The 15,738-nt window shown below is 39.4% G+C and overlaps 1 protein-coding gene across 1 annotated transcript in view; it reads left to right on the forward strand.

The window, feature by feature from the left end:
• Window positions 1-15,738, forward strand: part of LOC104833332 (kalirin-like) — a 164,411-nt gene that overhangs the window by 74,861 nt on the left and 73,812 nt on the right. The window contains exons 7-8 of the mRNA XM_010569924.1: window positions 4,335-4,526; window positions 11,337-11,468. Of these exons, the coding sequence (XP_010568226.1) occupies window positions 4,335-4,526; window positions 11,337-11,468 (324 nt within the window). The remainder of the gene's footprint in view (window positions 1-4,334; window positions 4,527-11,336; window positions 11,469-15,738) is intronic.

The following is a 15,738-nucleotide window of genomic DNA, read 5'->3' on the forward strand; positions in this document are numbered from 1 at the left end:
CTATATGTAGGCTGAGCTAAAATGCCATCCAATATTATTCTGCAACAGACTACCTATAATTGGCCTTGTTATAGAAACTTAAAGGTCTTAAAGATATCTCATGAGTTTATTTTGTCACTGAAACATTCTGCTTTGGATTTATGTGTTAGGTTCATTTCACAGATGGTTTCTAAACTCAAAGTAACAGGGTGCAAGCTGGGGTCTTGGGTTTTTTTTTTTGTTTTGTTCTTTATTTTAAAGAACAACTCTTTAACAATCAAATTTCACCTTCAATTAATCTGCAAAACCTTCTCTTGCAGCCCACCTTCACTGCTTGCCATCACAATATCTCAACTAGTTCTCTAGGAAATGAGATGAACACAGCCAAGTTCCTTGCAGATTTAATGCTCCTCACTGCTGTTTTCTTTTGTGAGTGTAAGGTAGTCTTTTTATACGTGTATTAGAAGAAAGTATTGTTCCAGCTAGGGTTGGAGGGTTTAATTAAGAGGGAAGGTCTCCCAGCATGCCCACTGGATGATCAGGGCTGAATTAGTGTATTTCCCTGTGGGAGACCATTCCACAATTGAAACTCCACTGCTGTCAGTGCTTATTGCTGAGACAGGGCTGTTATCCTACCAAGTGTTAGAGACCTTAGCAGTGATTGCTTAAACTGGAAGGAACAGCTATGTTATAGACATTGATGACCAGAATCAAGGCCTTGTTTACGTGACAGAAATGGACTAAGAATTGGTGGACAAAGAGGGGTATGTGCACTTGCAAGGCACTGCACAAGGCTTTCCTAAACTGTAAAAGAAACTCTTACATATCATGATGCTGATGTACATGTGGGGAAATTTTTCTTTTGTTTGCCAGTCGAGTGATTTTTAGGAGTAAAAAATCCCCTTTTTTGACTAAAGTTTCAAAGTTGAAATAAAGTCAAAGAAAAATTAACTCTAACATGGGGAGTGCTTTTGAAAAGTCTGCAAATACATGTAAAATAAAGGTTTTTCAATGATAAAGGATATTATTAGCCAAAACTTGGGTGTATCCTAGCATCACTACAACAGAATGTCAACTGAAGTGCTTTTACCCTTACTTCTAGACATTAGTATATTGTTTTCTCGTTGTTTGACGTATTGTAGTCCTATATAGCCATAAATCAGTGATGCCTTGCAGTCCTATTTGGGGGCACCTCTCAGTTTTGAAAAAAGAAAGATGAGGTCTTAGGTCATATTTAAAGTGAGACTCTCTATGAACCTGCTAGTAGTGGATTTTCCAGCCCAAAGGAAAAATAAAGTCACAGACATTAGTCGCTCTATTTATTTCCTATTAGGATAAAAAGATCTATATAATCGTGACATAGAAAAATCTCAATTCATTCAGATTTTAGATCTGAACAAACCAGAGGGAAAGGCAGGTTTCACTTTGTGAAGTGTCAGCAGTTGAATTTTGGCAGCATAGGTTTTTGTTCCATTTTGCTCAGAACATTACACATTGGCTGATAAAGATGAAAAATGTGGCTTACAATTTTTTTCTATTTCAAGGTGGAAAAGAAATATCTTGCATTTTGTGGATTGCAGTCAATTAAATGTTTTTCTTATGAAACTAAATTCTGGAGTGCCTTAAAGTAATTTTGCATTTTACCTCAATCCATAACAGAGATCTCATTTTTCCCAGTTTTTTCCCAGAGATCACATCTTTCCCAATCATAGTGACACTGGGTAAAGGTCCTGAGATTGTAAAATGTGTTACGTCTGGTAGGACGTGCTATCCTGAGTTCCAGATCTTTAGCCAAGTCTTTGCTCTGTCTTGTTTTTCTGTCTTCCCACTTTATTGGGCAAGTCTTATGTGTCCAAGCCCCACTCCAATGTCTCTGCTTCACTAAGGTGGGACGGATAAAGCGGAGGTAAAGAGTGTATGTGTCTGGAAGTAGGAGGTATCCCCATTGCACTACCTGTTGGAGCTACACAGAAGAGCATATCACATGTGATATTGCACTCGAATCCATTTATTGCTCAGAAAGCAACAGGGGAAGCTCGGGAGTCTCTATTTCCTGAACCAGTTCCACTTGGTGCACTAAGAATGGAGGTGTGAGCAGGTGACTCCCAAGCTGCTCCTTGTTTTCTGCTGGAAAAGCTATGGAATTAGCGGATTGGCTACAGGACAGGTTGGTACTCTTCCCTGAAAAATTCTCATCTAGGAAAGTGACATTTCATCCATGAAAATCCTCATCTCTGTATAGAAATATAACAAACAGACATAACAATATATAAATTTCCCTAACTTAAAAATCAGACTCTAAGAACCTCTGCTGTATTTCAACTGATCTTACCTTTAACCTTCCACTAGTTAATACATCTATATACTGTAGCTATAGGGAACCAAGCACAGTTGCTTTCTGCCATGCTGATTGCATTGCAATGGCTGAGATAATTCTGCAGAGAAAAAAAAAAACAATAAAAGCAAGATATTTTTTGCATGAAATCAAAACTTATGCAGCAACTTTTCCTTCAAACACAGCAAAGTTCCATGTCTTCATTTGGCGCAACTCATCCAAGCTTTAGCAACTGTAGTGATGCTACACTGCTTTCCACCAGAAGAGCTGACCTGAAACATTGCAAAATGATCTTGCCTGAGGCTCAGTCATGAAGACTTTCTGGGAGAAAGGCTTACATATTTAGTCTAAATTCCAGTTTCTAACCGAGAGGGACATAAATAAGTGTTTGACTGTGGCTCGGGGTAAAAATTCTAAATCATAGTATCTTTTTTAGTATACTTTAAACTTCAGAACAATTTTGATCTTCATCTCTAATTGTACTGAAAAAAATATTTTTATTTCTTTAAAATTAATTTGACAATTTTAAGCCAAATCCAATTTTTAAGAAAAGGCTATGTGATAAGGGGAAAAAACAACCAAAACTGGAGGCTGGGTATTGCATTAGATCTGTGTTATTTATGTGACAGCTATCACCGTCATGGTTCTACCAGGGAGAGCAGAGTGGCTGTAAGGGGTATGGCCCCATCCTTCCTTCCTTTAGCACCTACAGGTACAAGGAGTGTACTTCGAAGTTATCCCACACACTTTACAGACATACTTTGCCCTGCTTCGCAACTTAGTTTGGACCTGTGCCTGCCTTGGCAGTGCTCTGTTGTGTTTCGTGTTTGGATTGGCAGATACCTTTCCACATTGTGCTTCCGCTCACTATGATGAGACCCTGCTCCAACAAACACTTCCACCTCTGATTTATTGTTTACCCATGAGTAATACTGTTAAAATCATCAGGGCTGTGTCTGTCCTTGTGCATAAGGGTCTTACAGATTCTACTCTCTGAAAATCCTAAAGCCCTTTTGAAATACTTCAGTGAGACAAGAAAGCAGTGAGTCAACATTAGCAAAATGTTTCAAATTCTGGGCTGTTCCTTTCCTCTGGCAAGGAGGAAAGAGAAAGGAGAAGTGTTTACATCAAATGACATTCCAGAAATCTGCAAGACAGCTGTCACTTGTCTTTGATGGTGCATCTTTGTAAGACATTGTCATGATGGCTATTTATTTTCAGGTTTATGTTCCTATGCGGAACAGGAGTGTTGTAATGCAATTACATTGCTGTCCACAGTTCAGTTTGAGAAAGTACTATCCTTCCACTGCTTCAAGGCTGAATAAAAACCATCATGAAAAATTGTTAAGGAAGAACAGAAAATACTACCCTCTTAGCAGGCTGTTTGAATCCTTCTAAATTCACTGTAGTTAAATGATATCTCTGCTGGAGAACAGCTTAAAATAACCTGCAGAAAAGATAACATTTTAACCAAAGAATATCATTTAATAGACATTTCTATGGAAACTCTTATATTTCTGTAGAATATCCGTATGAGCTCTTTTTAAATTCTATAAGAGTTTTCCATTTGTTGACACTGCACGTCTATAAAAGATTCTCAGAGAGTTCTCAAAGGACTGAAAACAAACATTTCAGTTACGAATATGTGGATTTAGCGTCCAGAAATATGAAGTAATGCAACAGAAATATCAAGAATAAGATAGAAGCAATGAGTAGACCCTAACAGGCGACTAAATAGCTGAAGTATGGCAAATAAGTTTTACATAAATAAATGCAAGGGGAGAGGGGGAGATAATAGTGTTAGATAATGGCATAGATGTGCATAAAGATTCCTGAGGGATATATTTTTAGAGTGGAAGGTAGTATGCCTGCTATTCATGCATATTTAAGCGGGTGGTTGATTACTCTCACTCAACTGCTCAGCTTTACTCCAACTGATGGTGTTTGGAATGCGTAATGAAGGCAGAGGGTGGTCACAGTTCTTCCTTCTCTTTATTTATGTGTGCTTTTTAATTTTCAGAATGCCTATGTCAACATCAATCGGATCATGTCTGTTGCGTCAAGGCTTTCTGAGGCAGGCCATTATGCTTCCCAGCAAATTAAACAAATATCCAGCCAGCTGGATCAAGAGTGGAAGAGTTTTGCTGCGGCTCTGGATGAGCGCAGCACCATTTTGGCGATGTCTGCTGTCTTCCACCAGAAAGCTGAACAGGTGAGCTGCTTTTGTGACTGGCAAAATGATCCATTGCTACTTTGATAATGACGATGCTGCAATTATTACCTGATGGCTTTTGGCTTGTACGCCCTGAGGTTTTCCTAGTGGATCAGTGTCTCAAAAACAAATAGTAACATCTTCTCTGAAAAACTGGCACGCGTTCCCTGAGTGGGTAAGAAAATATGTTTATGCCTTAGTGATGAGAAAGAATCTGATCATAAGTGAAGCGCACTGGTGCGGTAACATGCTGCCTTATTTCTATTGCCTAATATTTCATCAGTGCTGTGGATAAATGCAGGATTATTATGGTCAGGAAAACAGTATGTGTCTGCACTCATATGTATATGCGGTATGTGCTGTGTGCACAGGAATATTCACACATATGACATAGACCCATACCAACAGACAATTTCTAGGAGCCAAAGCACATTAGTGTTAATGAAACTTACAGAATTTGTTCCACTACCTACTCTTGCAGTGCTCTCCATAGTCCCAAACTTTGTTAGACCTCACTAAGTAGGGAATTCAGAGACAGCTAGGAACATCCAAGAGAATTTTCCATGTCCCTGAACTCTTGTTTGTGTCTTTAATAACTACCAGAATTGTTCCATAATTTCATAGCTACAAAAGCTTTAAAATATGTCAGTGAATAAACCTTCTGCTTTTTTTACACCTAAACCAGGTCCACTTAATCGTGATGGTTCAACTTTGATCATATGTTGATTATATTCATTTTCCAGTGACAAACACTGCTTTGGGGCTCTCTTCAGTATTGTTGTGTGCTTGTTTTTCCAAGTAGTTAATATCGAAGCTACTAAGTGGGTGTGCTTGATGTTTATAAAATGACCCATACTTTAAGTGCCTGAAGAAATTATAACTGATAAGCCAGAAACTGTGCCTTGTAAACCAGAATACATGTATGGAAAAGTTTAGCTCAAAGAGTAAAGATTTTCTTTACTGTTTGTTTCTGACTGTAGAATTATAATGGATTTTTCTTTATTTTGTGTTTCCTATTGACAACAGGTCATAGCATAGAGCAATTACTCACCCTACTGGGCACATACTCATGTAAGCACACTCAGTGGCTCTGATGGGACTGATACGCTAAGATGATGCCCAGTATAAGTACTTTCATCTCTGTACAATGGGCACTGTAGTGTTTAGGTGTAGTATTCATGTTAATAATTGTCAGTCATCATATGTTCACAAATAAAAAATTTAAAAAAAATTATATCTAGCCTATAGTGACAATGAGAATGTTTAAGGTTTATTAATGAATTACTTCTTTATCATTTGTTTTGGTTTGGTGTTTGGGTTTCGGGATTTTTTTTTTTTTTTTAACAAGTGATTCCCTATTTTTCTGAAGTGCAAGTCTTATTTGCAGTTTATGGGGAGTTGCTGAGGTATTGTATAGCATGAAAAGCAATAAAAAAGAAAGCTGTATTGAACAGTCTGTCAAGCTAGAGGTGAATTTTTTCTTTGGTCTTCACACCTTTTGAACACTGTCAAAGTGGGTATTTTACCTCAGCCTTAACTTGAAAAAAAAAATTACATTAATATCACTTTCAGTTTGGGGGTTTTTTAATTTACAATTGTATGGATAGGTCTGAAAAATCCAGTCCTGCCTTGGCACCTTTTCATAAGGAACTGAAGTGTGTGCTGCCTGACAGAAGCCAGTCTCTTGTTACTAAGCAGACAGGAGAATTTGCCAATTGTGAGCAGTTGCTCCTCACTTGCAATAAGAGACAATTCAGTGGAAGATTACTGCTGATGTGAAGCCTATAAACTCAGACTGCTGCAAAAAAGAAATGTGGGAGTCAGTGTGTCCATTAGCCAGTATTAAAATTTTGGTCTTGCTTTAGTAACTCTGGTAGGATAAACTAACAACCTGAATGCTAATGATTTAGTCATTTGACCTCTATGTAGTATAAAAAGTGAGGCGTTTGGGATTTGATCTATAACTCAGCCTGTTGTCTATCAAATGTTCATTCCAAATCTGACTGACTATTATTTGGCATCACCCAGGGTTTTTTTGGTTTTGTTTTGGTTTTTTTACTCAAATCAGGGCTTCATTATTTAACAAAAAATAAGGCTTAAATCTCTGAAGCAAAGATATAGATAAATCCACTATTTCCTCCGTCCCAGATCAAATCTTTTTTTTCTCCCTTCGTTCTGTCAGTAATGTTGTTGCAGATCCAACCATTTCTCCCACAGCGTAACCCTGCTTCCCTCATACCGATCTGATATGCAGATTGTCATTCCTTCTCCAATACGATAAGCTGCTACAGTCTCTTTGTTCATTCCTTCATATTGATTGAAGTTCTCTGTGATGCCAACAGGAAGCGAGTCTACTAGTACCATAATCTTTAAGCCTTTAGGACACCCCAGCCTGCAGGGAAGTTGTTGGCCTGGGACAGAGATTCATGAAAAACTCTATGATCTCTGTAATAGGAAAGATGAGCAGGAAGCAACTTGTTTTTCAAGGTCTTTTCCTAAAGACCCCACACAGAAAGCTGCACAGAATGCAATTTGTCTGGCTTGGAAGGATGAAAGGCTGAGTCAACCCTGCTGGGAATAGAACCTCATATCTGTCTTCACGTGCCTCAGAATCACATTGCTTTCCTGGCTCTTACAGCAGATACATGTGGCATGTTGAATGGGACTCGGCTGAATGAGTTCCTGGATCAAAGCTTTTTTTTTTTATTGCTTTGTTTCTTTCTTTTTTGTCTTTTGTGTGTGTGCATGCATGTGTCTTCCTTAAATTTTTTAAACACAATTTGTACATACTAAACCATCGTCAAGAAAGGAGCAAAGAAAAAGGAAAAAAAAGGAAAGTAAAGAAAAGAAAGGAAGACAAGACAAATCTTGCCAACTTAGCCTCCAGCCAGGCTTCCTTCAGCACATGTGTTTGATCAAAACTAAACTCCAAACAACCACTACATCCAGGTCAAGGTGCAGCTCAGGATATTCAGTGGAGGTGTTTCCAAAATGTCCCTTAATTCCACCTGCTACAAATCTCCTGGTTGTTTGGGTTTTTTTTTTTCTTTTCTCTTCCCCCCTACCCGCTCTCCCTTTCTCATGCTAGCATGGAGATATTCTAGTGCAAAAGAGAATCTGCTTCTGTATCTTTAGGTACATCTGAGTCTATTCAAAGTTGCAAGAGAATGTAGGAGAACATGCCTTATCTCACTGTGATTTCAAGAGAACTGTGCTGATTTACACCAGATGGATTCTGGCCCATTAACTGCCAGATGGGGGAAGCAGACATTCCAGGTGTCCTCCCTTTCTTGGATGTAATCTCTGAAAGTGTGCTAAAGTATTCATAAGATGCTCACTCTACAGATCCTGTCAGAATGAACAAATTAATGTCTTCAGTCGAGAGATCTCAACCAATTAATTCTGGGTCAGAGTCTACCCTCAGAAATGAACAAGCAGAATTGCTATTTAAGGTAGTAGGTGTTAGGTGCCCACGCTAGACATTTGTCCTGATTCTCTGAAGAGCAACCCCTGACCATTTGTCTCATACTACATTACTCCCCAACCAGGAAGACTACTGTTCTCATCTCTCATCTCTGCCTGGATCTCTAAGCACATCCTGAACTCCCCTATCTGAGGAAAGGAAATTAAGAAGAGAGGAAAAGAAAAAAGGGAGGAAGAATTTGAGGAAAGGGAGGAAAGGAAAAGCCAGTTGATACGTATAAGATGCAGGGATAAGACCAAGATAACTTCTGCATTAGATAGGGAAATTCCAGAAACAACAACAGGAAATACACAATTAGCCTTGTACAAAAAATTCAGGGCATCAAGAGATATTATAGGTCACTGAGGAAAACAGTTTCATGGCTGCCTTCCCATCTTTCTCCACACCCACTCTGGAGCATGAAAGTACACAAGTTTGCTTTCAATTTCTCCAGGGCCTAGGAGAACCACCCTGGTTATCCTGCAGCTTCCATGCAGAAGCCTAGCAAGCAATAGGCAAGGACCATGAAAAAAATGTGGAGAAATATGGACTACAAAATGTCTGAGCTGTGTTTTGGAGCAACCATGTGATACAGCATACCGGTCCCTGAGGAAAGCTAGTAAGAAGTGGTCTGAGTACATACATTATTACCTGACCTAATACAGAATTTGCAACTTAGGTGAATAGGTTGTGAGTCAGGAGTAAGTGTAGGTCATTACTTTAAAGTTACTTTTGGATTGGATCAGAGGCACAAACGTACCTTAGGGACTTTTTTAGGAGAAATTTTTCTTAATCTTTCCTGAAGTCTTGAAAAACATGTACAATTATTGGAGGCTGTCATTTCAAACCATATTTAAGGAACTTTTTTGTTCCCAGTGGGAGCTATTCCAGTCTATGGGCTAACTAGAAATTTAAGCAATTAATTTCAATGGTATTGAGTATCCAGTGGACAGTAACAGCTCCTGTTCCAGCCTGACAGTTAGCAATTTACAATTTTAGATGCATCTTTTTTCAACTCAGTCAAATGATAATTTTGTGATATAAATATGTTTCTAGCATGAAGGGTTACATTTAATAAAGTTTTCTGTGCCTGCCACAGTCTGTGAAAAATAATAAAAATTAACATAGCTGCTTTTTTCAAGATACCCAAATCAGTAGTCCTATGGTAAGAACTAACACTTTGCAAAAATCCTTAGAGAAAAAACATTTGCTCTCCCTGTGTGAATCTACACATGCAGCACAGACCACTATGCACTGTTTCAGGGTATCAAACACTGACAGTCTGCATTTCTTAAAACTTTTTAAAACAGATGATGTCAACTGCTCCTGCTAGTGGCAGAAGTGAAATTACCGATGTAATTGTTGGTGTGACATTGCTTGTATACAATAGATACGCAAAAGAAAGATAGATGTGAGACAACAAGGTGGAAATGTGGTTATGTGCATAGGATCTTCTTGAGACTTCTCCCACCTACTGTGCAAATCACAGTCTGGGTATATGGTGGTATATGACTGTAAGAGCTTGTACTAAAATTTGTAGAATTCAGCAGTTTTGATTCAAGCTGTAACAGTGTGATTCCAGCAGCAGGAGCACTGGTCTATAAGGTGTAAAGGGGTTTTGTTCACTGTTTCAACCAAGAGGTTCATGTAACAGCCCCAAAAGGGATTGATCTCAGCTCCATGCTCTTAAAACTGCATAGGAAATGATGTGAATTCCACTACCTTGGCACAAAATATGATGACTTCAGCTTTATGCAAGGGTGTTTGGAGATTTCATCTGAAGAGATTCAACAGATCAGGAGTCAAACCAACACAGAGAACCTGCCATCCTTGCCTCCAGTCTTCTAGAAAGCACGATTTTCACTGGTAGATTTGTACTTTGTAGACATGAACATTTCGGAATTCATCTTTGTCACGGAATCTTTGTGCACTGAAAAGAAGTGTTTACAATGCAAACACTTTATAGCCTTGATTACACAGCAGGATGGTGAATAGCTTTACACTGCTAATAAAAAAGGATGCTGATGCTAGAGCCGGAGTTGAATTTAAATTCTTTGCTTTGAATCTCACAGCCCTTCATGCTGTGAGCAAGTGCTTCCCTAACAAGCCACAGGTGAACACTTCAGGAGTGGATAAAGCTGTAATTCTGAGGGTGGTTGTGTGGCATTATTCGTTCACCCTACAGGGCACTACATCTGTTGTATAATTAGCTGTTCTTTTTTATAAATAGCCCCAAAGTATGGCAGGCTGGTTTAACAGAAAGATGGAGGAAGAGAAAATATTAATGAGAAGAAATGAGGTGGCATTAGGCAGTTAGTATGGACAAAATACGAACATGTGAGTTGTGTCATTGGAGTAAGGCCTGCTTAAAAGAAAAACAGGATGGGAACCTTAGAGACTAAATTCCTTTTTCTTTTACAGAACAGGCAGCACCCAGGAGAGCTTCCCCAATTTGTTCTGCCAAAGTGGATCAGCACTGATCTGGAGGCCTTTAAGAGTGGAAAAATATTTTTTTCCATTCCTCTGCTCCCTGAAGCCATTCAGTTTCTGGCTGTCTGTTAAGGCTTCCAACCAAGGTGCTAAACCATATCAACTGCAACAGCAATGATATTTTTCTCCCTTTTCGTGGATGTCTGCCCACCAGGAACTGGACTGAGACCAGCAGCTCATTTTGCATTGGCTGCTTAGCAGCTGTCAGATGGTAATGGTATCTGATCGCTGCTGACCTGGGCCAGAATCAAATGTGTGACCCAGGAGTTTAAAGCCTTGGTATCCTATTAGCAATCCCACTGAGTTGGCCCTTGGTTGGGAACTGCTTGAATACAGACTGTCTGCCTTTCACTGAAATGAATGTCAGCGTTGATTTTAATGGGAGTTTTCTATTGCTCAAATCAGTAGTGTTAAGGACAGGTAAGCAACTGAGGGAAGATTGACAGCTGAGACAATGCCAAATACAGCTGGAGCTGTAACTGTGCCCTTTTGTGCCTCACGATTATGTTTTTTTCTAACTATGTTGCAGCCTCCCTTTTTGGAATGCAATGTTGTGACCTCCCTGCATGGTATGCAAAGACTCTTAGAATGGGTGTTTTGTGAGCCTTGTTAAAGGAGCATTTGTTTTTAATCCAGAAGAAACAGAAAACATTCCTTTGGAGCTAGGTGTTCTTCAGGTACTGAGGAGGTGACAGGCATGTGCTCTTCCAGGGTGCTCAGAAGGACTCCTTTATAACTGTTACGTTTTCCTCAGTCCTTGCTGCAGTCATACGTGGCACTCTGAAAACAAAGTTTTCTAATGTTGATGAGATGATGTTCTGTGTCACTGTTGCTCATTGTTCCTGGAATTGTTTCAGTTCCTTTCAGGTGTGGATGCCTGGTGCAAAATGTGCAGTGAAGGAGGCCTCCCCTCAGAAATGCAAGACCTGGAACTGGCCATCCATCATCATCAGACCCTGTATGAACAAGTAACACAGGCCTACACAGAGGTATGTGCTTCCCAGAGAAAAATGTGAGTATCTGTTAGGTGGCAACAGGTATTTGCATTTTGGAGCTTAGCTTTTCTAAATGAGATAGGTTGTGCTTTCCATTTCTGCAACTTTTTCAAAGGAGTGAGATCTAATCCCAGGCTGTAGGAGGTTACTCCCAGCAATCTGCTTGCAAGGGCACAAAAGGACAAATCTGAGGGACAAACCCGATACAGAAATGAAATCTAGAACTAGTGTTCACACCCCAAAGAAGAGCCGCTTCACTGCCTTTGCTGAAGAGGGTACCCCTTTAAGCCACCAGTAGCTTTACTCCTCTTGCTTTCCTTATGTGAATGAGTCCTGGCTCTAGCCAGGTGTGCTAATGGCAACAGAGGATGCCAAAGGCTTTTTCCTTCAATATACAAAGTCACAGAGATGTCAGGTCCTCATTACAATGAATGCTGCAAAAGACTGTGCTTTAGATAGAATCTAGAGTCATTTAGGTTGGAAAATACCCTTAAGATCTTCCTAACACTACCAAGTCCACCACTAAACCATGTCCCTAAGAGCCACGTCAGATTTATTTGTACATACTGTTGTCAAATCTCTCAGACCTAAATAGGGTATGTGTTTTTTTCCTTTAAAAGAGGGTGCCAAGGATGCTAAGACTAAAACATATTCTCTGGCATTTTGTAAAAAAAAACCCATAAAATTCTTCACTTGCTTTTTCCCCCATCCAGGCTGCAGCATGAAATAAAAGCTACTGACAAACAGCCAACATTCAGTGCATCTGCCTCTGCAGGCCAGGGTCTGTGTTTAGTCCACTTTATTTTGCAAAAAGGCTACAGGACCTCCCTGGCATCTGAGAAGACTCCTTTTAGGAATAAGGCTAGTCTAGATGTTCACCCCAGGCATGGGCCGACCTGCAAATTACCCTGGGAAGCCATGTACATTATCCGCTCTATTCTGTTATTCATGTCTCCAGGACTCAAGATTGTTGGAAAGTAATGCACAGATCACCTGAATGCTTGGGTTTAGTTGTAATTTTCATTTCCCTGTACTGTGCTGTGCTTGACTGTCTTTCTGGGTATCAAGGGATTTTGCTCCTTGAAGGGTTTTCCAGGCTGGACTGGAGGACTGTGCTAGTGCTTGCTTTACTTACTTAGTTACCAAGTGAAGACTCCAGAACAGAACATAACAGCTCTCCTCCATGCTCAGGCCTTGCTCTGGTCATCATGCTGTTGGAAGAATCTATAGTATAACATAGAAGAAAAAAGGATTTGCTAATCTAGGCTTTGTGGTAGGCACTCGTACATACACAGTGAAGTTGTGCAGATACCTTAATGATGAATGTAAGGAATGTGACATAGAAATCTCTTATTGTCCGAACACCTGCAAGAATTTGGAAGTTAGTCAGTTATAATGAGCAAGTCTGGGTTGCAATCACAAAGGGCAATTCCTTATTCAATAATCAAGCTTCTCAGGAACAGCGGATTGTGTGAGTAAACACAGAACAGTCCTGTTGACCTCTAGTTGCAACTGTGAATTTTATATATGTGCCTAGTCAGGTGAAACTAAGTTTTTTTGATTGCATTTAAAAATTATTTCTAAAAACGAGGTCAAATTGGGATTAAATAAAAAATAATAATGTTTGAAACCAACATTTTGTTTATCAGCCCCAATCTTAGTTTTTGTGAAATTAAAATTAATTTAAAACTCATTACCAAAACTAACATTTTACATGCATATTGCTTTTGCTGACGCTTCCTCAGAAAGCTATAACTTATCACAGACACAGCTGTTTAAAACATTTCTGTATTATTTTACTAATAAGTACCCAGAAAGGTTACAGTCTGTTATTTCAGAGATGTTCATCCCTTTTCCCACAGCTACATGGTGAGCTGAAAAGCCTTAGGAGTCCTGCCTCCTATCCACATGCCTATTTCTCCAATCTAGATAATGCCCCTTGCCTATAGAAAATAATGTTTCTTCCTTCAGAGCTCTCTATGGTGGGATGAAAATTGTAGTTTTTCTTTCCTTTCTTTTCCTGCAGTCATTGAAAATCTCTGTTGCTATTTCTGTAATTCTAAGAGATTTGGAATAGAATGAACATTCCTTGGAATAATGATTTTATATGGATATTTAATAGGTTATTAATTAACATTTAATAGGATATATGGGCCTATTCTGTGCTGTTAGAGTATAACAAAGCAGTTCAGATTCACTGCAGGAACCTAAGAAGAGACGCCCAAAGAATCATAGGGAGGCTCTTTTTTTTTTCCATCTTGCCATGGTTGTAACTATAATTATTTGCCTTCTTTCCTTTATTGCACTTAAGTGAAGCTCAGAAATAGTGGAGGCAGAGATCATGGGCCTGATATGCAATCCACAGCTAAGCAATCCTCTCCTGTGCTAAGCCAAGCTGCTGGTAGAACAGGCCTTCCTTCTTCTGAGAATCAAGTGGCAATATATTTGCTCTAAAGACCAATTTTTTTCCCTAGTGCAAATTGTAGCTGTTTCACAGACAGCACCATTAGTCTAGTCACTGCTTTGGTGGTCTTTCTGGCCCACTATGTAGGATATCTACAGATTTTAACTTATTCTCCAGCTATGTATTCAACATCGATGGAGATAATTCCACTAGCACAACAAAATCTATTTTTTGTTTTACCCAAGATCACATAACTTCTTACAGAAACATTTGTATACTGCCCATCCTAGCCCTTTTCCTACCATGAAGTCAAAATGCAGGAATATCAGCATATGATAGGAGTGTATATGTGTGTTGTGTCAGGTGGTGAGTTAAACCTTCCCAGAGAGTCCAGCAGCAATTCTGTACTTTTCAAAATAAGTGAGAAATGGTCAAATTTGTTTTGACAAATGCAGCACTGGCACTTACACCTTACAGGGACTGCAAGTCATGCTGGGTGCAGGTCCATTCATTTTAAGACTTTTGCAATACTTCTTAAAAATACATTGTGAGATGTAAGTGAAGTGGTGCAACTAAGCTTGTCTCCTTGCACAGTCCTTGAAAAATTAAAAAGATTCACGTGAAAAGAGATTTGGTGATTTATTTTTGCAGTTTTAAGGAGAACATGCAAATGACTGAAAAAGCACAGTTGGTAGCTAGCTTCTCTATTTGTGAAGCTGTTCCCTTCCTTTCCGAAATCTGTTCATTGGTGAACTCTGAGAACACAAGCCTTCCGTGACCATTGATTGGGAATGCAGTAATATTCACAACAAAAATACTTTCAGAAAAGAAACTTTTTAAGCCAAAGAACTTCAGAGCTTCAGAAGATATGAAATCCTGGAATATGTGTGTAATCCTTGCGAATACTGAGTACCACCGGTTACCTGATTGTCACTGTGCTCCTTGCATGTATTTACTCCAGCGTGATGGGACAAGCATGTAAATTGGAGAGCAGGAGAACACTTGTAATAGCCTCTGATTTGTGTTAATGATTATTAGCAGGACAACACAACCACTCGAAGTCTGGTGTTTATCTCTGGCTGAGCAGAGAATAACTGGAAGGCTGTGCCCATCCAGGAAAAATCATAACTTGTAATCTCTGAGGCTTTTTAGACAGACAACAGGAACAAATTATCATGCCATAGATAAAAGCCTAAATCCTATAGAAGAAAAAGGAGTAAGAGAGAATGCAGAAGTGTACTCACTCTGTCCCTTGCACCACAAATCTGGGAGAACATTGTCCTGTTTTAGCTTTGGACGAAGCAGGGGTGTACAAGCTGTTGCCTTTGAAACAAGGTTTTCATTCTGCATTGCTGCTACCACTGAGACTGTTTACTGTAAAGGCCTTGCTGGTCATATTCACCCACTAGTCAGCTCTGGAAGACCACTTTTTTGTAAGACGACTGAATTTAGTCTGGTGTTTTGATCAGTCATAATTAGTATACAGAATATTTCACCCAAGGGTCTGACCCCTCAAAATGGAAGAATTGCAGGGTTATACCTCTGGGAGGCAAAAAACTGACATGCAGGGCCTGCACTTGGGAGATGGAGTAGGTGTGAATAGGTCTATATTATGGCACAAAGTTTCCAGGAAAGTTGTCCTGAGTAAAGCATGTCTGTCATATTGTCTGTGCAATCACATATCTCTGACTGGTAAACTTTTGAAACTTTATTGTTAATCCTGATTCTGCTGTGATTTCTATCAGTGTAAACCAGCAGGGACTATACTAAAAGCATTGTAACACCACCCAGGGACAGATTCAGACTAAATGTAAGCCAAAGGCCAGTAACAGGAACATAGTGAATTCACACAGTGAATTT

The sequence above is a fragment of the Haliaeetus leucocephalus genome, unplaced genomic scaffold (assembly GCF_000737465.1).
Source record: "Haliaeetus leucocephalus isolate CR32 unplaced genomic scaffold, Haliaeetus_leucocephalus-4.0 Scaffold1, whole genome shotgun sequence".
Classification (NCBI taxonomy): Eukaryota; Metazoa; Chordata; class Aves; order Accipitriformes; family Accipitridae; genus Haliaeetus; species Haliaeetus leucocephalus.